The 24,492-nt window shown below is 42.2% G+C and overlaps 1 protein-coding gene across 3 annotated transcripts in view; it reads left to right on the top strand.

Moving 5' to 3' along the window:
* armh3 (armadillo like helical domain containing 3) overlaps window positions 1–4,557 on the top strand; it is a 129,388-nt gene extending 124,831 nt beyond the window's left edge. For all 3 annotated transcript variants that reach the window (XM_042056163.1, XM_042056162.1, XM_042056164.1), the window contains one exon: window positions 4,353–4,557. In XM_042056163.1, the coding sequence (XP_041912097.1) occupies window positions 4,353–4,445 (93 nt within the window). In that variant the 3' untranslated portion in view covers window positions 4,446–4,557. The remainder of the gene's footprint in view (window positions 1–4,352) is intronic.
* Window positions 4,558–24,492: the final 19,935 nt, after the last annotated feature.

The following is a 24,492-nucleotide window of genomic DNA, read 5'->3' as shown; positions in this document are numbered from 1 at the left end:
AGACACACATTGGATTGTGTTATTACTTGAACACTCCACACTATCCACAGCTGTGGTAGGCCTATCAGGGGCAGGAGGATTACTGTCAGCGCAGGCTTTATATAAAATTCTTCAACAGAAGGCCTCGAATGTTGTCTTGTTTGTGGAGCGCTTTGCTTCGCTTCTGTAATTTCGGCTTCATTGAAAATGAGGGCTTCCCTCAATGACCCTCCGAGAATAAATAAAGGTTGAATGAATGAATGAATGCAGGCTTGCCCAAAATAAAGGCATGTGGTTTGCGCAGCCTACAGTAAATAACAGGCCCGCCAGAATGTGCGTTATGATGCTTTTTTACGAGCAAGATGTTTTTGGTACCCTACGCACACTTCATGTTCTTAAGTAACAATGATCATCAGTAATATTCGACCATTAATTTCGGTAAATGGGCAAGCGTGACCACCTTGATTGGCTGATTGGCTGATGATTGTAACGCGGGCATGATTCCAAACACCTCCCTTACGATGATGAGTGACAGGTCTCAGAATGCGTGCGCTACACAAGGACGGAAGATGATGAATAACTGGGGCCGTAGGCTATTCACAAAGGCTTTTATCTTACTACTAGGAGTAGGCTACTCCTAAATCGCACTTAAAGATTTTAGATTGGAGTTTTCTCTTAAAAGTTATTCACAAAGCCTTTCAGACAACTCCTAAACTAGGAGTGAGTCTTCGTGGCTCCTGTTGTGCAGAGGCTATTTCAAAACATCGCAACGTAAAATGCCACAAAAAAGCTGTTTATGAATAGGTCTTAGTGAATTAGGAGTCCTCTCGACTTAAGCTGTCCCAGACTTAGGTGCTACTTTTAGGTCTAAAATGCTTCGTGAATTACTTTTTGTGAAAAAATTCCTAAAGTTAGGAGTGACACGCCCATTATTTTTAGGAGTTGCTCCTAAATTCGCCAGTTAGGAGCTACTTTTAGCCTTAAAATTCTTTGTGAATATGGCCCCTGAATAAAAAGGCCTAGCCTAAATGAATCAAGACAAAACAAATAGCCTAGTAGCCCAATGAAACATACGGATTGATGTAGTATCTTGTAACATTATTAAATTATTCTGTTACTATGCCTACGTTTGCAAAAGAGAACATTTTAATTTGATTCACAATAATGTTACATTTAATTTACATGTTGACAATGATTAGCCTAGTTTTGGTTGTTGTTGGCGGCGTTATTGCATGTTAGTTATGCCTACAATGCAAAATTGCTTCCTCGCGATTGGAAGCTCCTGTAGCTGCATAGGATTTCAAAACCGCAGGTTTGTGAATAGGTCTGTGAGTAAGGAGTCCTCTTGACTTCTTTTAAGCTGTCAGAGGTGGGAAGGTGTGATTTTTGGGGGGAAGGGCCGGATTAACTGGGCACAATTGTCTGATGGCCCCCCTTCCCCCCAGCCAACGTGAATCGGGTGGTTAGTTAATAGGCCTATCGTGAAGATTTTTCCTGCCATCTAAGGCACGAGCGCATCTGTGAGGCCAAGCCTCACCAAGTAGCTCGTTTGTTTACAACTAACATTCCATTTAATTAAACTGCTTTATAGGCTATGTCGAAATAGTTTTCAACATTTTGAATATTAGTGTCGGGTGAATTGAAATGTTCTCAAAGTAGCCTTATGGCTGAAAGCTGCTTGGGACAACCCCCCCGTCAAGCAATATAACCATACAAACGCGCTTCCTGCACTCATTGTTTCAAAAGGAGTAATTTTGGCTTTGTCAGAACTGAAGAGCTGTGGACGGCAAGGCACGGTATGCCCAATGAAAATAAATTAACGCAACGCAACACAACACAACACAGACCCCGCTTCTCTCGCGTCAGTCACTGACATGAACGAAACACAGCCGCTTCTCTCACGGCAGTCACTGATAGTAACCTAGAATAAATGCATGGGGAAAAACACTTCCCCATGACAAAGACATCGTAAAACACTGAAAGTTAATATTTTGTCACTAGCAACATTCATCTGTCCTTTGTCAAATGTATTATGTTCCAAGTACCCTATGCGTAATTCTGCTTCATAAAGTTGAACAAATACATTTGCTTATTTCACAGAAAAATATAAATAGCCAGTCTACAGTGCAGAGTTGGTAAGTTATGGTAGGCCAACTTGCAGTGAACATACAAAGAGGGGAAATTATTTCTCTTGCAGCTGAGTAGCCTCAGGTGCGCACGTAGACATAAGGCCGAACATGCAAGCGCCAATGAATCGTGCTCTCACGACAATCGCGCCGTTAAACTTAAATAGGTTAACATCACTCTAAGTTCGCCTTCAAGCAAGGAAAACGATGATTTGAAGACATCTGTTTCGTTGGAAGGGCAATGGGTAGCAACAGGGCAACACAGAGACAGGCCCGATGGCAGGGTTGTTATGAGAGTATTAAAATATGGGATATTCTACGGGAAAACATTAAAACGGCAAGACAGCGGGGAAAGTTAAAATACGTGATAAACACGGAAAAAGTTGGCATGCATTGTTTCGGTCCCCGTGCACAGGGATTATTTGTCATACTATTAATCACATATGATTATTTGTGAAATTGTGCAAACAGGCGCAACACAGTTGAAAAGGAAGGACTGGAAGCATGCAAGCTCACGGGAAAGATTGATTTAAGAATGTTATCACAAAGTGTGTGGCTGTGGCGCGGGCGGAAGACAATTGGCAGGGGAGGGTCATGTCTTTTTTAACAATCTGTCGGAGGGTCATTGAACAATTTCTAGCAGGCAAGAGAGGGTCATGCAACTTCCAACTGAAGCACTCAAAATTCCTCCGGTGGCCCCTTCAATAAATAACGATCAGTCCCTAGATTGCTGCTGGGCTATATGTCTTGGTTCTGTTAACAACTCATTGTCAAACGCATAGCCTATCTCGCGGTTGCATCCATTACAAACAAACATGCAATGTAAACGTCTGGGATTGGGGAGAGCACTAAATGCTCTACTGAATGAGCACGAAGTAAACCTTTAAATGAAAAACACTCTTTAATAATCCAAAAAAATAAACCGCTAATGAAGTAAACTTGTAACCATCAAAAATCGTTTATCGCTCGTAACTCCGTGATACCAGGACGTAACAGGAAGGCATTTGGCTGAGCAACGGAGGTTAATATGCTCCATGTTTTGTCCAAATGATGACTGTCTATCATCGTTGCACTCGGAGAAAACCGGAATGTTTCATTCGTCCCCGTTTCAATCGTCCCGGTTGTACCTACTCAAAACGCAGATAGAACCTTATTATTCTAAGGTAGCGAAATAGCGTTCAGCATGATTCATGCCCAATTAATTCCCCCTGTTAAAGTGTTCGCCTTTGTAGTTTGGTTTCGTGATAGCCTATGATAAACGGCTTATGGCCAAATATGTGAAAACGTTAAAATACAGTAGGCGATAAACCCGGAAAAAGTTGACAGTGATTTTTTCATAATCACTTTGGAGAGTCATAGAAAAATGTATTGCTGGCGAGGGAGGGTCACGTCTTTTTGGACTAATGCTCCCAAAACTCCTCTGGTAGCCCCTTAAATAAATAACGAACAGTCCCTAATGAAGTTAACTCGTTTATCGCCTGTAACTCTGTGATAACAGTACGTAACAGGAAGGCATTTGGCTGAGCAACGGAGGTTAATACTCTATATTTTGTCCAAATGATGTCTCTCTATCATCGTTGCACTCGGAGAAAACCAGAATGTTTAATTTGTCCTGCGTCTCTACGGCTGCAAACGGGATTCACTTGCAGTTAACCAAATATTTCTTTATTAGGGCAGGGCAGGCATATTTCTGGCTATTACATTATTTCTAAACCAGTCTGCTAAAGTCTGTAGTGAAGTCTGTGTAGGGTTTTCCAGGCTCCATTTCTTTTTACGAGACACCCTGCTCACTTGAGCCATCTACCGGTTGTTTGGGTTGTTGCAGCTTCTCACTGGAAAAATACAAATTAAAGTCGCGTGATACCGCGTGATCCCACGCGCGGACCGCGAGTGAAGCTGGCCAAGTCGAAGCACTGCCCACTGTAGTTTACACTGACAAGGGACATGGTGAACATTGCCATAATTTACCAATAAACCTGTGTTAATAACTGAGAAAATATTTACTAGATTTTAATAGACAGACATGTTGTGTGGACAACACACACAACACTAGGTAAAGAAACAGAGACTGCTTAGTCCATGTTTACAGTAAGTAGAGGAAAAAACCAGTGACCAAATACCATGTGCATGTTCTTGCACAACAACATAGAAAGGTAACTTCACAGATGAGGAAGTTCTAAGTAATGTTGTTTAATTACTGATACATTGCCAGTCTTTTACTTTTCCCCCTTGTACTCTTTTGGGCAGGTACGTTCCATCAGCCTGAATGTGAGGAGGAATGTCTCTCTCAACACTCTCAGCCAGGATGTTCTTCTTAAAGAATTCTCCTCTATATCTTGAGATCCATTAATCACAGATACAATGGATGAAATGTAAAGTGACAAATAAAGTACAGTGTTTGACAGCACCATTGTACATCTGGTATTAGATAAATAAAATGTCTTGACCGTTACCGTTGCCTTCTTGGTAAAAAACATTTGGTGAAGTACATTCAAAGTCTGTAATGGTCCTTAGGGGATAGGAGTTTGGGTGGATTCTTATGCTAGACAGTTGAGGAATGAGTATACTTTTAGGGGTTCAAGTATACTCTTTATTTTTGCCATTTACTTTAGAGTATGGGTAAATTGGTAAATTGTCACATTGGATTATAAAATCAAATAAGAAAAAAATAAATAATCTCAGTATTGAGGGATCTGAAATGTCACAACCTAGTCCAGTGTAAACACACACTCTCTCTCTCGCTCTCGCTCTCTCTCTCTCTTTCTCTCTCTCATACACACACACATAAACACACACACTGTTAAAGTGTCAACAACAATTTAACATGTGTCATCCATGTCTCACAGCACTGGAACCAGGAGTGCCATTCCTGATATATTGAGAGCCACTTTTGACTCTCAATGTATCTATAATCAACACTGTCCACACATAAGATAAGTTAACCATTGCAGTGGTACATGAGCCCACTGATATAGACTGTTGTTTGTTTTATTTAAAGATGAGTTTTCATTCATTCCACACATGCCCCAAAACTTTCGACAAGAATGATAATAGTAACTGGTTATTAATTAAAAGAAAGGCCTTCAAACCCTGGAACGGTAATGTACAATTTCTATACATTGTACAAATGTACAATTTCTACATTTCTATAAGGGAGGCTATTGGTAACACAAGTAATGTTTGATAGTACACCCAAAAACAGCCCCCCAAAATTAAGGTCCTTTAGCACTATTACTTAATCTGAGCTTGGTAAAATTATAACTCAAACCGGCTCCTCAATCCCTACTAGATTCCTCAAAAAAGTATATGATAGCTTAGCTCCCTTTATTCTCAAGGTAATAAATACCTCATTAGAAACAGGTATATTTCCAACTGCTTTAAAAACCGCTGTTGTGAAACCTTTACTTAAAAAGTCCAATCTTGACCATACCAATCTGAGCAACTACAGTCCTATATCAAACCTACCGTTCTTGAGCAAAGTACTTGAAAAAGTTGTTTGTAATCAGTTAAATACCTTCCTCAACGAAAAAAGTATCCTTGAAAAATTCCAATCAGGTTTTAGATCAAATCACAGCACAGAAACGGCTCTAGTAAAAATAGTCAATGATCTCAGACTGGCTACTGACTCAAACAAAGTCTCAATCCTTATTCTTCTGGATTTGAGTGCGGCATTTGACACCATTGATCATAGCATCCTAATTCACCGCCTTGCGAAGTGGGTGGGTCTCTCTGATAATGCTCTAAACTGGTTTCAAACCTACATTACTGGCAGAGATTTTTATATCAGTCTAGGAGATCATGTATCTGAAAAACATGACTTGCCTTTTGGTGTGGCCCAGGGGAGCTGCCTTGGTACCCTGCTATTTTCCCTATACAGTGTATATGCTTCCATTGGGAAACGTCATAAGTCAGCATAATGTAAACTTCCACAGCTACGCAGATGATACCCAATTGTATATTTCTGTGGAGCCAACTAACCCAGATGGCCTTTGCTCCCTCACTGCATGCCTAACCTCCATTAATCAGTGGATGAGCAAAACATTTTTGAAACTAAATGATGACAAAACAGAGGTACTTTTGGTTGGACCAAAACTAAAGCGAGATATTGTTCTTAGCAATCTGGGGAACTTGGCGCACCAGGTCAAACCAAAAGTAACAAGCCTCGGTGTCATCTTAGATGCAGAGTTAAGTTTTAAGCCCCATATCAGTAAAGTTACTCAGACAGCCTATTTCCACTTGAGAAACATTGCCAAAGTGCGGCCCTTTTTAACTCAACAAGATGCAGAAAAACTAATTCACGCCTTTATCACTAGCAGGTTAGACTATTGCAATGCACTTTTCACTGGTCTTCCCAAAAAACATCTAAAGAAATTGGCACTCATACAGAACTCTGCGGCTAGACTTTTAACTAAGACTAAGAAGAGAGAAAACATCACCCCTGTGTTGGCTGAACTGCACTGGCTCCCTATTTCCTGTAGAATTGATTTTACGGTTATGTTAATTACTTACAAAGCTCTGAATGGCATAGCACCTTCATATATCTCTGAGCTTTTAATATCTTATCAACCACAAAGGAAACTTAGATCATCCAATTCTAATCTTTTAATCGTACCCAAAGTGCTCCACAAACAAAGTGGAGAAGCTGCTTTTATCCATTATGCCCCCAAACTATGGAACACCCTGCCTCTGTACATCAAGCAGGCGAGTTCAGTAAATATTTTTAAAAAAGATCTGAAAACATACCTGTACAGGGAAGCTTTTAGTTAACTCATCTTATCCTGTAGACTACTTTTTCAGATTATTCTACATCTGCTACTATTGGAGGGCGCAGCCAGCCAGAAGCAGATGGGCTCCCCCTATTAAGTCAGGTTCTGCTCAAGGTTTCTTCCTGGAATATGGGAGTTTTTCCTTGCCACAGTTGCCATATGGCGTGCTTGTGGGGGGTAAGAGAGTTAAGGCTGCCAGTCTTATGACATGTCATTTTCTATATTTTTGATATGTTGCTGAGTGGATCATAAACGGCCCCTAGCAATGAAGAAAAGTGATTGATAATGACTGACTGACTATTATTGTGTTACATGCTTCAAATGTAAAGCACTTTGAGCTGCATTCTGTGTATGAAAGGTGCTATACAAATAAAGCTTATTATTATTAAATAAAGTTTCTACTCAGAACAAACTGAAAGAAAAAGCATTCTCTTTTTCATCACAGATCTACTGTACATGCAATGATCAAGTCAAGATGTTGTGTGCAAAGCCTCACTAATGTAAGTGAAACTTTTTTTCAGGCAGTATAAGTAAGTATAGTAAGTATATATACTTTTGATCCCGTGAGGGAAATTTGATCTCTGCATTTAACCCAATTGGTGAATTAGTGAAACACAAACAGCACACAGTGTACACACAGTGAGGTGAAGCACACACTAATCCCGGCGCAGTGAGCTGCCTGCTACAATGGCGGTGCTCGGGGAGCAGTGAGGGGTTAGGTGCCTTGCTCAAGGGCACTTCAGCCGCAGCCCACTGGTCGGGGCTCGAACCGGCAACCCTCCGTTTACAAGTCCAGAGTGCTAACCAGTGGGCCACGGCTGCCCCCAGTAACATTTTGCTGGATAAAATAATATTGCTGTCATTACAGGATACAAGGTTTTTGGAAAATATTTGTTATCTGATAAATCCCCCAAAACAAAAACACAGGTTTATTTATGAATAAAGGAATGCACAAATGCTAACTTGTTCATAAACTCATCCTCTGACTGGTTAGACTCATAAGGTGCATCAAAATGTATGAATGTGTAACCGTAACCAGCTGGTCTGTAGCTTTGCAGAATATATACGTTGGTAAACCTCCCTCCCAACGCTTTAAGAGTAGTTGAGAACCTTTCGAGCATCATCAAGCAAAAGATCTATGAGGGTGGGAGGCAGTTGACATCCAAGCAGCAGCTCTGGGAGGCTATTCTGACATTCTGGCACCTTTGGGAGGCTATTCTGCAAAGACATTAAAGCAAAAACTCTCCAAGAACTCATTCAATGGATGCAAGAATTGTGAAGGTGATATCAATGAAGGGGTCCTACAGTATGTTAACATGTAACTTGGCCTGTTAAGATGTTTTTGATTGAAATAACTTTTGATTTCACCTCCTAATGTTGCAAATTCAACAAATAACCATTTTTAGTTATTTACAACCTATAAAATGTCTTGAAACTCTGTTGTGCATAATCATTTGGAACAGTGTATTTTGAGTTTTTTATTTTTGAAAAAATACTGTTGTCATTGGGAGGTTTGTTCAATAAAATTCGAATTATATACTCTAACGGTTGATGACTTGAAAATTATACTGACGGTCATTTGCATCAACTATTTAGGAAAATCTGAGAAAAATGTAATTTGCATAATAATTTGGAAGTGTATAAAGGCTTATAGGCCTACATAATATTGATAATTTAGAAGTAAAAATCATATAAGCCTATTATTTAGGAGGATTAACCTTGCAAAAAAGGGGTGAGGGGCTGTCCGAATGAGTAGCCCTCCATGTGATTTCGGGTCCTTGAGGTACCCCTCATTCCCAAAAAGGTTGGACTATGTGTACAGCTTTTCCAAATAGTATAGAAGTAAACCCCTATCTAGTATACCCTAGCAACAACGTAGCAACCACTACTATAGCAAAATGCTATGTTTAACATAGCAACCACCATATCGACCCTAGCAACCATCTCAATTACCCTAGCAACAACCTAGCAACCACTTTATTTAGCATAGCAACCACCATATGTACCTTAGCAACACCATAGCAACCTTCTCAGTTAATCTAGCAATAACCTAGCAACCGTTATGTTTAAAATAGTAATACCCTAGCAACCAGCATAGTAACTGCTTTATTTAGCATAACCGCCACCATATCAACCCTAGCAACACCAAAGAGACCTTGTCAGTTACCCTAGCAATAACCTAGCAACCACTACCATAACATCAAACTAGCAACCACCATAGCAACCATCTTAATTACCCTAGCAACAACCTAGCAACCACTTTGATATTGTCAACCACTGTGACTGCTTTAGAAACCCGCATAGCAACCACTTCATTCAGCATAACCATAGCTTCCCTAGCAACACCATAGCAACCTTCTCAGTTACCCTAGCAACAACCCAGCAACCACCACTACAATGCCATAACCTAGCAACCGCTATGTTTAAAATAGCCTCAGTAAAAAAGCACAAGAAACAGGACGCAAACAGTTACAAACAGTCAGACTCTTGGCTTAATAAGATGTCGCGGGCGATCGGGACACGATGACCAGAGGGTGGCGTCGCGTAAAACAACGGAAAGGGAGGACGGTGGATCAGGCCGGAGATGAAATTCTTAAAGTGCCATATAGCACAACGCTGCCTTTTCTATGTGTGCCACGGAGACGCGGATTAATGCAGTGCTCATTATATACATGATTAGAGTCTCGTGACGCCGGCTACTGCGTGTGTAGGTCAAAGTCCGCCGATCGCGGCATTCCCCTATTTTGTGAAATTGATTTTTATTCCTCTGGGTGTTGCAATTGATATCAATTATTAATATGATTGCCCTCAGTAAAAAAGCACAAGAAACAGGACGCAAACAGTTACAAACAGTCAGGCTCTTGGCTTAATAAGATGTCGCGGGCGATCGAGAACGCGATGACCAGAGGGTGGCGTCGCGTAAAACAACGTGAGACTACGGAAACGGCCGTAATGGCGGACGGTGCATCAGGCCAGATTCGAACCGGCGATGAAATTCTTAAAGTGCTATATAGCACAACGCTGCCTTTTCGATGTGTGCCAAGGAGACACTGATTAATGCAGTGCTCATTATATACATGATTAAAGTCTCGTGACGCCGGCTACTGCGTGTGTAGGTCAAAGTCCGCCGATCGCGGCATTCTCCTATTTTGTCAAATTGATTTTTATTCCTCTGGGTGTTGCAATTGATATCAATGATTAATATGATTGCCCTCAGTAAAAAAGCACAAGAAACAGGACGCAAACAGTTACAAACAGTTAGGCTCTTGGCTTAATAAGATGTCGTGGGCGATCGGGACGCAATGACCAGAGGGTGGTGTCGCGTAAAACAACGGAAAGGGAGGACGGTGGATCAGGCTGCAGATGAAATTCTTAAAGTGCCATATAACACAACGCTGCCTTTTCTATGTGTGCCACGGAGACGCGGATTAATGCAGTGCTCATTATATACATGATTAGAGTCTCGTGACGCCGGCTACTGCGTGTGTAGGTCAAAGTCCGCCGATCGCGGCATTCCCCTATTTTGTGAAATTGATTTTTATTCCTCTGGGTGTTGCAATTGATATCAATTATTAATATGATTGCCCTCAGTAAAAAAGCACAAGAAACAGGACGCAAACAGTTACAAACAGTCAGGCTCTTGGCTTAATAAGATTTCGCGGACGATCGGGACGCGATGACCAGAGGGTGGCGTTGCGTAAAACGACGTGAGACTGCGGAAACGGCCGTAAAGGCGGACGGTGCATCAGGCCGGATTCGAACCTGCAATGCAATTCTTAAAATGCTATATAGCACAGCGTTGCCTTTTCTATGTGTGCCACGGAGACGCTGATTAATGCAGTTCTCATTATATACATGATTAGAGTCTCGTGACGCCGGCTACTGCGTGTGTAGGTCAAAGTCCTTCGCGGCATTACCCTATTTTGTCAAATTGATTTTTATTCCTCTGGGTGTTGCAATTGATATCAATTATTAATATGATTGCCCTCAGTAAAAAAGCACAAGAAACAGGACGCAAACAGTTACAAACAGTCAGGCTCTTGGCTTAATAAGATGTCGCGGGCGATCGGGACGCGATGACCAGAGGGTGGCGTCGCGTAAAACAACGGAAAGGGAGGACGGTGGATCAGGCCTGAGATGAAATTCTTAAAGTGCCATATAGCACAACGCTGCCTTTTCTATGTGTGCCAAGGAGACACTGATTAATGCAGTGCTCATTATATACATGATTAAAGTCTCGTGACGCCGGCTACTGCGTGTGTAGGTCAAAGTCCGCCGATCGCGGCATTCTCCTATTTTGTCAAATTGATTTTTATTCCTCTGGGTGTTGCAATTGATATCAATGATTAATATGATTGCCCTCAGTAAAAAAGCACAAGAAACAGGACGCAAACAGTTACAAACAGTCAGGCTCTTGGCTTAATAAGATGTCGCGGGAGATTGAGAACGCCATGACCATAGGGTGGCGTCGCGTAAAACAACGTGAGACAGCGGAAACGGCCGACGGTGCATAAGGCCGGATTCGAACCGGTGATGAAATTCTTAAAGTGCCATATAGCACAACGCTGCCTTTTCTATGTGTGCCACGGAGACGCTGATTAATGCAGTGCTCATTATATACATGATTAGAGTCTCGTGACGCCGGCTACTGCGTGTGTAGGTCAAAGTCCGCCGATCGCGGCATTCCCCTATTTTGTGAAATTGATTTTTATTCCTCTGGGTGTTGCAATTGATATCAATGATTAATATGATTGCCCTCAGTAAAAAAGCACAAGAAACAGGACGCAAACAGTTACAAACAGTCAGGCTCTTGGCTTAATAAGATGTCGCGGGCGATAGGGACGCGATGACCAGAGGGTGGCGTTGCGTAAAACGACGTGAGACTGCGGAAAAGCCCGTAATGGTGGACGGTGCATCAGGCCGGATTCGAACCGGCAATGCAATTCTTACAGTGCTATACGACGGATTTACGACTCGCTCAGCAAGCACTTATGTAGTTGGTAGCGGCCTTTCTCTGTGATCTTTTGGGGTGCAAGCGGTCATCGCTCTATCGCGATATCCGCTCCAGGCACTCCAGGACCACGGACAGCTACCTTGCCAAACACGCACTTCTCCCATACATTCTAGTCTAGCTGAAGCAATCATATAGAAGGGCGAACTAGTGAAATGATGTTTTATAAACAAAGTTCGGGTGGAGCCTTCGGGATGATTGACAGCAATTAACTCACCCACTGCCGCCGCAGGGTAGGCCTATTTAAGCCGACCTCCTTTTCCATACGTCACACGCTCCGACGTTCACGAAATCATTCCCCCTCCTCCCCCTACTCCTCCATTTTACCTATTGCCCTGTTACTCATCCTCCTTACACAGGGGGGTGCAAGCGGTCATCGCTCTATCGCGATATCCGCTCCAGGCACTCCAGGACCACGGACAGCTACCTTGCCAAACACGCACTTCTCCCATACATTCTAGTCTAGCTGAAGCAATCATATAGAGGGGCGAACTAGTGAAGTGCTCCTGAGCAAGGCACCGAACCCTTCACTGCTCCCCGAGCGCCGCTGTTGTTGCAGGCAGCTCACTGCGCCGGGATTAGTGTGTGCTTCACCTCACTGTGTGTTCACTGTGTGCTGAGTGTGTTTCACTAATTCACGGATTGGGATAAATGCAGAGACCAAATTTCCCTCATGGGATCAAAAGAGTATATATACTTATACTTATACCATAACACAGACCTATGGTGTTGGGACGGTGTCTACTTGAGTGATGACAGAGGCATGCTTGTGTTGGTGGACCTTCTGTGGTGTGCTTCGTACCTGCACCTGAACCCCCCAACACCACCTCCAGCCATTGTATCAAGGCCAAGGTCCGTGTCAAGAGTAGCCCTCCCAGATTGTGGTCTAACAGGCCTTCTAAGTAATGTGTACTTTGCAGTTCCTGCTGGTGGTTTCTATTGTGTAGGTCTGGTGTCCTTTGGCATGGATGACATGTTGTTAGACCTTGTCCGATGTGCTTTACACTGCTGGACAAGGGTAAGTACGCTTTAGGGTAGGCTAGACTGTGGTGTTTTCATGCTCCCAAAATATGCAGTAGACTAATGTAGTAAACTGATGTTAGAGAAAGCATTGCACATACAGTAAGTTATAAAAAGCAATGCATCCATCATGATTTTAACAGTGTTTCGCGTTTTTGGTGTGGCTGCTCTGAACGCTCACTTGAAAAACTGCGCAGACCGACCTGGAGCTTGCGTGCAAGTGTAGGCTATTTGCGTGTATTTCTGCTGTCACTTGCCATACACATTAGGCTATAATAGCGCAAGAATTGGATAAACAATGGATTTTATTAACATTATTTGCTCTCGCATCGCATGTGTAAGGAAAAATTAACGCAATGTATGGTACAGGATATCGCCACCGTCCTATGCAGTGGCCGAGATCTGAGCTCCCAGGTCACTACCACAAGACGGTCTTTCCAGACCCATTGACAGACAAGAAGGTGAGTTAAGTTAAGTTTAGTACTACTTCAGTTAGGATAAGTTATAAGTAATGCAATTTCAATCAGGGTTCCATACGAAGATCGCTATAGGTTTTTGCAGTCTGACTATTCCATTTAGGACTTATAATTTAGAATAAAGACATTGTAATTAGTGCCTTGCCACTAAAACTCAATTTTTGACAACTGGTTGTGTGAGCTATTAGACTTGTCATTTGCAAATGTGTGCATTTCTTTAGTTTGTCATGGTATTTGGGGCTTCCCATCTTCGATGTCTGGTAGATGGGATTGTGACCATGCCGGTCAGCGGTCTGACCTTCAGGTTCGACAGCACGCCAGGGGCTGCTGCTAAAGCTCTCCGGCAGGAGTTACAGGCAGTCACCATGCCACAGACTCCTGACCTGGTATGTATTACGGCTCCAAGTAATAACATAACTTGGAGTCGCACAATTGAAAAGGCCGGGAAGGATTTTGAGGACCTTGTCCGAAGTGCTTTACACTGCTGGACAAGGGTAAGTACGCTTTAGGGTAGGCTAGATTGTGGTGTTTTCATGCTCCAAAAATATAATTGTAATTGTCAGGCTATGTGTGATGTGAAAAAGATTGCTGAATTCCTGTTGCGCAGTAGCTCTTTTGCGTTTCGAGGTCAAATTTTTATTTTGTAGCACTGTACATCCCTGCTGTTGGGTGTGGTGATACCTGTTGAAAGGTGGTGCAAGGCCATTTTAAAAGTAGATGTTGTCTAGCGATTAAAACCACACATCACAGAGCCGACATTTGCCTCAGAGTTATGTAAAACTCCTACGGCTTTGTGCTGAACAAAATAATACGATAGAACAATATTTTAGAGGGTGTTTCATCTATCCATCTAGGTAATCACAATGATCCAGCAGACCTTATGTACCCCATAAATTTAGACCCGAGAAAGGCAGTTTTGTGATAAAGATGAAAACAGAAAAAGTTGAGACAGAGCCAGAGGAAGGCTGGAGTAAAAAACCGAGTATTCCACAAAATTTAAAAAGGTCTTATCAGTCTCCACCGTCACCACAGACAAGAATGTGTGGGTTAAATGAGAAGCAAGCGCATATAAGGCTTAGTCGAAAAAGGAAACTTTGCCCCAAATCTGTCCAACTTGTAACAGATTTGAGAATCGTATGAATAATCGCTGGTTTAATGCTGTAACGCAAGCCATTTTAAATGTAGGTGTTGTTATCCAGCACCTTAGAGCGCACCCATCACAGAGCCGACATTTGCCTCAGAGCTATTTAAATCTCCTACGGCTTTGTGCTCAACAAAATAATTGTACAATCAGCATGTCACACATAATGCCCGTGTTAGAGGACATTAGCAGGCTGTTCCCATCTATCGATCTAGGCAACCACAATGATCCGGCAGTTCTTGTGTACCCCATAAATTTATGGTTTAGGGAGAGAGATTTGTGTATTTGTGTAGGTTAAACATGCATTTCAATGTGGTTGCAAGTAAAGACACCATACGTTTTACACACATTCCTGACATTTTAATTGTAATCATCCCCAGGGCAGGTAAGAAAACAGTAATTAGGAAATCCGTGTCATACATCCATAATGCAATATCAGTCAACTGATGTGACCTATGATCTTAAATCAATAATATATATCAGGGGAACACCAACACATGGACATTATTGGACCATTCTTTGCCATCGAGATCTGGGTATAAAGGCAGACGGTGTAAATAAAGAGATCATAACACGCGATAAACGTCATTATAAGGAAGGTGTCATTTCAACGAGAAGCAAGAAAGCCCAGTGTGTAGGCTTAGTCGAAAAAGGAGACTTTACGCCAAATCTGTCCTATCATTCAACCATATGAATAATTGCTGGTTTGATATTGTAACTCAAGCCATTGTAAATGCAAATGATGTTATCCAGCACTTGGCGTGCCGTAACCCTGTGCTGTGGTCAGAGGTAGACTATCAGACTTCTGTTTTCATGTGCAGTTATACATAATACTTATGTCGACAATGGTGAGAATGTATGATCACAAAGCCATACATGGTTAGTGTAACGGTCAGTGTTTTGTAAAGGTCAGCTGTGTGCGGTGTGAAAAAAAATTACAGCGCAGACAATTTGAGGTCAGTAGGGTGAGTAAAAATACATTACATTACATTACATTTGGCTGACGCTTTTTAGCCAAAGCGACTAACAACATAGTAAACAGTTTAAGTTTTAGAGCAGTTCTCAACAATTTTAGGACAATATAAAAACATTAGAGTACAGTAAGAATAAGTGCATCAGTGAGTGCTGTTTTTAACAGTTACTTGTCAGTTTGAGACGACTGGTGAGTGCTAGGATCAGTAAGACTTGTTGTAAGTGTTGCTATGAGAGGAGATGTTCTCTAAAGAGCTGGGTCTTCAGGAGTTTTCTGAAAATGGAGAAGGATGTCTCTGCCCTTGTAGGAGCTGGCAGTGTGTTCCACCAACGAGGAACAACAGATGAGAAAAGTTTGGATTGGCTTGAGCGTACCGGTGGTAGAGCTAGACGTCGTTCGTCTGAGGAGCGCAGCGGTCTGGAGGTAGCGTATGTCTGTATGAGGGCATTCAAGTAGGTGGGAGCAGAACCAGAGACTACTTTGTAGGCAAGCGTTAGAGCCTTGAATTTGATGCGGGCCGCCATAGGTAGCCAGTGTAGCTGGATGAGCAGCGGGGTAACATGTGCCCTTTTGGGTTGGTTGTAGACCAGGCGCGCCGCCGCGTTCTGGATCATCTGAAGTGGTTTCACTGCGCAGGCTGGGAGACCTGTCAGGAGGGCATTGCAGTAGTCGAGTCGTGAGATGACTATTGCCTGAACCAGAAGTTGGGTAGCATCTTGAGTCAAGTCCTGATTTTCCGTATGTTGTAGAGTGCGAAACGGCATGACCGGGCGACTGAGGCAACATGATCTGAGAAGTTTAGTTGGTTGTCGATAACAACTCCTAGATTTTTTGCAGTCCTGGTAGGTGAAACAGACAGGGATTCAAATTTGATGTTGATGTCGTGATGTATGGTAGGTTTAGCTGGGAGGACCAGCAGTTCAGTCTTTGAGAGGTTTAGCTGGAGGTGGTGTGCCTTCATCCATGTAGCTATGTCTGAGAGGCAATCCGAGATCCGTGCTGAAACCAAGGGGTCATCAGGTGGAAAGGACAGATAGAGCTGTGTGTTGTCTGCATAGCAGTGGTATGAGAAACCATGCGAACGGATAATCTGTCCCAAGGAGGTGGTGTAGATAGCAAAGAGAAGGGGGCCCAGCACTGAGCCCTGGGGGACCCCTGTGGTGAGATGGTGAGGTGCAGATAGCTGACCAAGCCATGATACGTTAAACGAGCGTCCTGTGAGGTAGGATTCAAACCAGGAGAGAGCAGAACCGGAGATTCCCATGTTAGCGAGTATAGAGAGAAGGATGCGGTGATTAACTGTGTCAAAGGCAGCCGATAAGTCAAGCAGAATGAGTACTGATGACCGAGCGGTCGCCCTGGCTTCTTTTAAGGCTTCTGTTACAGACAACAGAGCCGTTTCGGTAGAGTGGCCGCTTTTGAACCCAGACTGACTTGGATCCAGAAGGTTGTTCTGTGAAAGGAAGTCAGAGACCTGTTTGGAGACTGCTCGTTCAATGCCTTTGGATAGGAAAGGCAGGAGTGAGACAGGGCGGTAGTTCTCGACTTGAGCAGGGTTGAGAGAAGCTTTCTTAAGTAGCGTTAGTGTTACCCGGGCCATTTTGAACGCTGTTGGAAATGTGCCGGAGGTTAGCGAAGCATTGATCACATGTGTGATAGCTGGAGCGATGGTCGGGCTGATGGACTGAAGTAGGCTCGTAGGTATAGGGTCCAGCGAGCATGTGGTAGGACGGCTGCATGTCAGGAGTCTAGATACTTCACTCTCGGAGAGAGGCGTGAATGCTGAAAAAGATGTTCCAGCAGTCCCTAGAGGTTGTAGGAGTGCGGTATCTGAGTCAGATGCTTTGAGTGGGCATGTAGAGAATTGACTGCTGATTGCCGCCACTTTGTTTGTAAAAAATGAGGCGAGGGTATCTGCAGTAAGGCTGGATGGAGGAGGAGGCAGCTGAGGGTTGAGTAGCGATTTGAAGGTTGAGAAAAGTTTTCGAGTGTCTGTAGCACTGTTGATTTTGTCATTGTAGAAAGCCGTCTTAGCAGCAGTGATGCTGGCTGAGAAGGAGGTCAGGAGTGTCTGGTAGTTTTTGAGGTCATCAGTTAGTTTGGATTTGTGCCATTTCCTTTCGAGTTTGGTGCGCTGCGATCGGAGGGTATCATTTAGCCATGGATGAGAGTGTTTGGATCGAGCTGGCCTTGTGGTCACAGGGGGCAGAGGGCACAGCTCGTCTAGACACGAGCTGTGCCCTCTGCCCCCTGTGACCACAGAGGGCACAGCTCGTCTAGACACGAGGTCAGTGTGGAGCAGAGCGAGTCTGTGGCCTCATTAACCTCCAGAGAGGAGAAGGTGTTGAGTGGAGGTAGACCGGAGGCAACCACAGAGGAGAAGTGCGTTGGAGACAGGTTCCGGATGTTGCGGCGGAACATGACCATCGGCTGAGGAGCCGGAGGCTGTTCTGTCAGGCTGACGTTGAACTGGATGAAGAAGTGGTCAGAAAGATGGAGAGGCGTCACCATGAGGGTGTCTGTGCTGCAGTTCCGAGTGAAGATCAAGTCAAGCTCTTTGCCAGCTTTGTGAGTCGGTGGGCTTTGAACCAGTTTGAGGTCAAAGGAGTGGACCAGGGCCAAAAAGTCCGCTGAGCCTGGAGCATCTAAGTGGATGTTCATATCACCAAGAACAAGAAGCGGACAGTCATGCTCAGGGATGGAGGACAGCAGAGTGTCAAGTTCGTCCATAAAGTCACCTAGTTGGCCTGGAGGACGGTAGATGACCAGTACGTAGAGTTTTGCTGAGGCGATCACTGTGATGGCATGGAATTCGAATGAGATATATTTGTTTGAAGGCAGTAGCGGGGTGAATTTCCATTTGTTGGAGATCAGCAGGCCCGTCCCGCCTCCTCGTCCAGATAGGCGAGGGGTGTGGGATAGTGTAAGGTTAGTGGAGAGTGCAGCCGGGGTGGCAGTGTTCTCTGGTTTGATCCAAGTCTCAGTGAGAGCAAGGAGTTCCAATGAAAGGTGGTTGGCATAGCCAGCTATGAAGTCTGTTTTGTTGACTGCGGATTGACAGTTCCACAAGCCCATGGAGAAGGAGGTTTCTGTAGGTGAGGACCGTTTAAGTTGCTGGAGGTTAAGGCGATTTCTGCCCCTTTTGGCATGATGCCGTTTTCTGCGATGGCCGGTGATAACAGATATGGTGGAATGGCACATTTTTGCCTTTGTCGGCGCCTGTGCTCGGTGAACTTGCACAGGTAAACTTGCTCGTCTTGACCGCGTACGTCTTAAACGAGGACTGCTGAAACGAGGGCTGATGCTTATGCTGACGCTTCAGCAACAGCCTCTATTGTTATTCTGACAGGAATTGCATGCAGCTGTCCTCGTGTCTCACTAATGATGAATCAGCGTAGACCGCCCTCTGACGTTCGCACAGCTTAGATTGTTCAAAAGGGTGTTAATTACTGTCAACTGAAAGTCCGCTCCCTCAGCTGTTCCCAAACGCCCAGAGTCCAATTCTAAACAATTGGAGAGGATTGGCCAGTAGTAGCCTATGTGTTCTTGCTCTTACAGCCTATGTGTTCTTGCTCTTATGTTCTTACAATGTAGGCTATGCAATGTTCTAACTTTTCAGCATGGCAAAGGAATTGTTTTTGTAGGGTTCGAATGGTGGCATTGTTTACCACCTCCTGGGTGTAGATGTGTTCCGCCATCCCTAAGCATTAACTGGGCAGAGAGAAGAAACCATAAGAAAAGAAAAGGCATAAGACCAGACAGTCAGGATAGGAAGGTAACAGGTACTGTAGGGACAGTTGGAGGAAGGGCAAGTCATACATGGTTACAAGTGTTTTGTAATTGTCAGGCTATGTGTGGTGTGAAAAAGATTGCTGAATTCCTGTAGTGCAGCAGCTCTTTTGCGTTTCGATGTCAGACACCAACACATGGACATTATTGGACCATTCTTTGCCATCGAGATCTGGGTATAAAGGCAGACGATGTAAATAGAGATCATAACGTGATAAACGTCATGATAACAACTGTATCATTTCACCTATGATCTTAAATCAATAATATGTCACAGGGAAACAAATCCCAGAGCGTTAATGTGAACATAGAAGACATCCATGTCTGCCTGTTAAATGAAACCAGCATAAGCATAGGCTTAAATATTCTACAGACTTGTAAGGAAATATGCAACGTACCTGGCGATGTACAAGACTTGCGAAATGCAATAATAGCTGACTTTTGAATATTTCAAAGTAATAGACAAATAGGCCTAATTTGTAATCTAATGTAATGTATTATACTGTACTGAATGGATGGTTGCTATAGGCAGAAGCCAGTCGTTAGTACATATTTAGGTTGTTTATTGCGCTTCTCAACAAGAAGAAGGACCCCGACAGCGAACACGTGTCATAGGTGTGCAAATAACCTATGTTCTAAAGAGCACATGACCATGGGAAATTCAACGAAGCAGTGGTATACTATACTATACTATACTATAACCTACCTTAATATGAATACTCTTTTTCTATCTGAATACTCTTCAATACTCTGGTTCAGTGTGAATTAGGCCTATGTGATGCAGACACTTGCCACAAGAGTGTCATGAGTGGTAGTCTAGCACTCTCAGGTCACATATTTGTATTATTATTATTGCCTGAAAGTGTATAACTGCCTATTCCCTGCGTTAGCAGGTTAGACATGAAGCTTCTCTGGTCCTCCCAGCTGGTGAGACAAGGAATGGACTATGTAGTTTATTTAGACATAATTTCTGAAGTACATTGTATTTGTTTAGTGCCAGTTGTATGCACTGTAAGGTCCTTCAGCTCTCGGAATAATGTACTAGGCTATGTTGGTAGAAACCTGACTTTAAAGCTACCAAAGGGTACCACACACACATTTGCATGTTATGTCCATGTAGCTTCTTATCATATAATGTCAAACAATTCAGTTTACTGATTAATGTCTACATTTGAAGGCTAATTGGTTTCGTTTTCCCTGCATTACATATGTATGTCATTAATTAGCTAAACACTAGGCTTAATTGTATCATATTGTGTGTAATGCAGGTTTTGCTTTTCCCTACAAAAAGGCAAAAAATGCTGGTGGTGGCACTTCTGGTTTTACCAGGGTGGGGTTCAACTCCCCATAGCATTGCCTTGTGTTGGTAGAAAAGTATTTGGCCAATTGGGTCACTAATTGGCTAATTATTATGTATTTTTTTGGAAATTATAATGTACTGTAGGCAACTTTATGTACCATTTACTGAATTACCTGGTAAACTGCCTTAGTGTTATTTTAGGCGTAGTGTCTTTTGCTATATTTAACTACTGTTAACCGTTTTGTACTTTCAGTGCTGTACGACGTTACTGTGACTTGACCCTCAGATTTTGAATATAATGCATGTGTCTTCCAGCTGTTCACTGTTCCTGAAGGATGCACCGCAGGATGAGAGCTACGACTCCAGTGCCTGAGTGTGGTCATCATCATTGACCAAGCATCTGCGTAAGATGACCACAAATTCGTTACTGAAGTTGTGTGGATTAACAAAAGTATTGATTTTATACCACTAACATGGGGTTAAAACATCAGCTTAATTAATACATGTGCATGTTTTGTACTGTCTCTTCTGTTTTTAAACTACTCTACATTTCAGTGCTGTACGACGTTACTGTGACTTGACCCTCAGATTTTGAATATAATGCATGTGTCTTCCAGCTGTTCACTGTTCATTGGGGTTAAAACATTAGCTTTATTAATGAATGTGCATTCTAAATTGCGGCATTGTATCATTAATTCTTCAATATTTATGTGTAGCCTAAATAGGCCTAAACAAACAACTGATTGTTGATAAGGAAACAATGAAACTACTCATGCAATAGAATTACATTCTTAAACCTATAAAATATTTATTGCAAATGAAATGAAGAACAATAAAATAAAATTTAAACAAAACATTTACCACATTTGTTTCGCTTATTTTTTTATTGTTAGGCATTTGATTTCTGGTCTTGTGTCCTGTAAACAGTAAAGCATATTAAATGGATATAAAGCAAATCAAATGGACCGATATTCTGTATGTAATTAGTGTCTGCACGGACCCGTTTGGGTGTTGCACCTAGTGAATCAGTACGTTATGAAGAATTACGTGCAGACACTCAGAATAGCGACAGGTTCAAAATTCTCCATTTCATCTGACAAGTCAATCGAACTTGAGCAATTATACACGGGTTTGCGTACCTACAAAGACGGAATCTGCTAAAAAACAGGTCTAGAACACGTTGTGTATTACGCGACTTTTATTTAGCAAATTCTGCTCAACCGGAAGTCTTATTTTCGCTGAACAATCGCTAATTTCGCTAGAATAACGGAACTCCTGCCTGGCAATCAGTAGTGTGAAACCATAGTGAAACTAGCGACAGTAAAGAAAATTCCAATATGGCCGCCATTCGCGAATCCTTCAAAATAAAAGTCAGAACATATTCATTACTTTTTCAATGAAAAAGTAATGAATATGTTTAAAAATTAATAATTTAAAACTGTATTGTGTTACCAAAGGGAAAGTAAAGTTAGAAAATAATTAAATAAGACATTTAAACCTTAAAATGCTATATTTTTTCTACACCAATATAATTAAACTGTGTGGCTGATAAAAAATAAATCAAGTTGTGCATATTTAAAAGGGGAATGAAATTGAATCCTTATAACATGTACTTTCAGAATATATATAGATGTTTATACCAAATTCACCTTTGTAGGTACCAGGCCATACTAACTCTGTACCGAGTCATATACTATGTCTGCCATTGATATACACTGTTGAACTTCAAATTGTGTGGCTGTGAAAACAATAAGTTGTGCATATATAAAAGTGGGGTGAAATGAAATCATTATAACATGTACTTTCAGAATATATATAGATATTTATACCAAGTTCACCTTTGTAGGTACCAGGCCATACTAACTCTGTACCGAGTCATATAATATAGGCCTGTCATTGGCGCACTGTTGAACTTCAAATTGTGTGGCTGTGAAAACAATAAGTTGTGCATATGTAAAAGTGGGGTGAAATGGAATCCTTATAACATGTACTTTCAGAATATATATAGATATTTATACCAAGTTCGCCTTTGTAGGTACCAGGCCATACTAACTCTGTACCGAGTCATATACCATAGGCCTGTCATTGGCACACTGGCAAATTTGGTATAGATATCTTTATATATTCTGAAAGTAGGCCTACATGTTATAAGGATTCCATTTCACCCCCCTTTTACATATGCACAACTTATTGTTTTCACAGCCACACAATTTGAAGTTCAACAGTGTGTGTCAATAGAAGGCCTAGTGACTTGGTACAGACTTGGTATTGCCTGGTACTACAAAGGCGAACTTGGTATAAATATCTATGTGTATTCTGAAAGTATATGTTATAAGGAGTCCATTTTACCACCTTTTAAATATGCACAACTTATTGTTTCCATAGCCACACAATTTAAAGATCAATATTGTGTATTGTATGACAGGCCTAGGGTAGGCTATATGAGTCCGTACAGAGTTAGTATGGCATATACCTATAAAGACGAATTTGGCATAAAAATCTATTCTGAAAGTACAAGGAGTCCATTTTAGCCTACCACCCTAAGTTTGAACTAAGTGTTATTTGATAATAGTGTTATTTTAGGTCTTGTTAATGGAAAAAGGTAATCCTTCCACAATTATATTAATGCAAAGTATAATCGTATAAAAAACATTAACTTTAAATCAATGTATAGTACATTATTATCCCCCTTTTCTATGTTTGTTTTTGTTCCCCTCTCTTTTAATAGTAGCCTACATCAGGAGATGGAGACGTTTATCCAGAGAATGTCCGTAGACGGGCTCTGGTTTGTCTTGCCTTGCTTTGAGAAAGGTGTTGCGTGAGATCACTTCCGTTCAATTTCAAGGATGTTAGCAAGATAGATAGATAGATAGATAGATACTTTATTGATCCCCAGTGGAAATTCAAGACAATTCTGCTACAATTACAACATTTGCACATGCATTTACATAGGCTAAGTTTCAGCAACATGTTTACATTTCGTGTAAACCTTTGAAAAATACTCTGAAAACCGAATTTTAACCTACTTTATCTGATCGTTCGTCTGTACCTTTATTTTGACGTTTTTCGCCACCATATTGCCCGCTATTGTCGCGTACTGTCGATTACTGTCGCTAGCTCCACGGAACCAGAGCCCGTCTACGGAGAGCCTTGCCACTCCGTATTAAGTCCCATTGTACCGAATTTTGGATGCAGTTCCACCAGAGTTCCACTGGGGGCGATCGCCATGAGTGCAGAATGAATGGGAGTCAATGGAGCTAGACAGCTAAATTGGTCTCTTTCACCTGATTGTCGTTGACAAATCTCAGATTTGATTGTAGTTTGTATAACTTCAACATGGGTTATAGGTCAAAAGTTGAATGAACGAGTACTTATGTCCTTTTGATTTCTTACAGGTTGGGTCGTTGTTGCACATAACACGCTAGCATTGTGCTAATGAATGACGTCATTGACACATTTGAAAGGCTTTTTAGAACAATTAAGTTACTTTAAAAAATATAATACTCAACCAAGTGTATTTTCTTTGCCTCCCCTTTCGAATGCAATACTCAAATTACTTGAAAAAAAATTATATCCCAAGAAAAGTGGATTTTGAGGGGTACAGCTCCATAGACCTCCATGCATTCTGCACTCGTGAACGAGCGCCCTCATGTGGAACCACAGAAGGAACTGCAACCAGTTCAGAAACCGGAAGTTTTCCGAGAGTGGCAGTTCTCCCCTTATTAGACATTCTCTGACGGAACTCTGGCAATCCTTCTTCTTCTTCTTCTTTTTCTTTCAGTTTAATGGCGTGTTACACCTACAGGCGCATACCGTCACCTACAGATCAACATATTGTCAATGCAGGTTAAGGCGTCTCAGCAACAATAAATCAATAAAAAGAATTAGCACCGTCTCCTCTTGGTCTGGAC

The sequence above is a fragment of the Alosa sapidissima genome, chromosome 12 (assembly GCF_018492685.1).
Source record: "Alosa sapidissima isolate fAloSap1 chromosome 12, fAloSap1.pri, whole genome shotgun sequence".
Taxonomy (NCBI): Eukaryota; Metazoa; Chordata; class Actinopteri; order Clupeiformes; family Clupeidae; genus Alosa; species Alosa sapidissima.
This window is presented reverse-complemented; position numbering and strand designations above follow the sequence as displayed.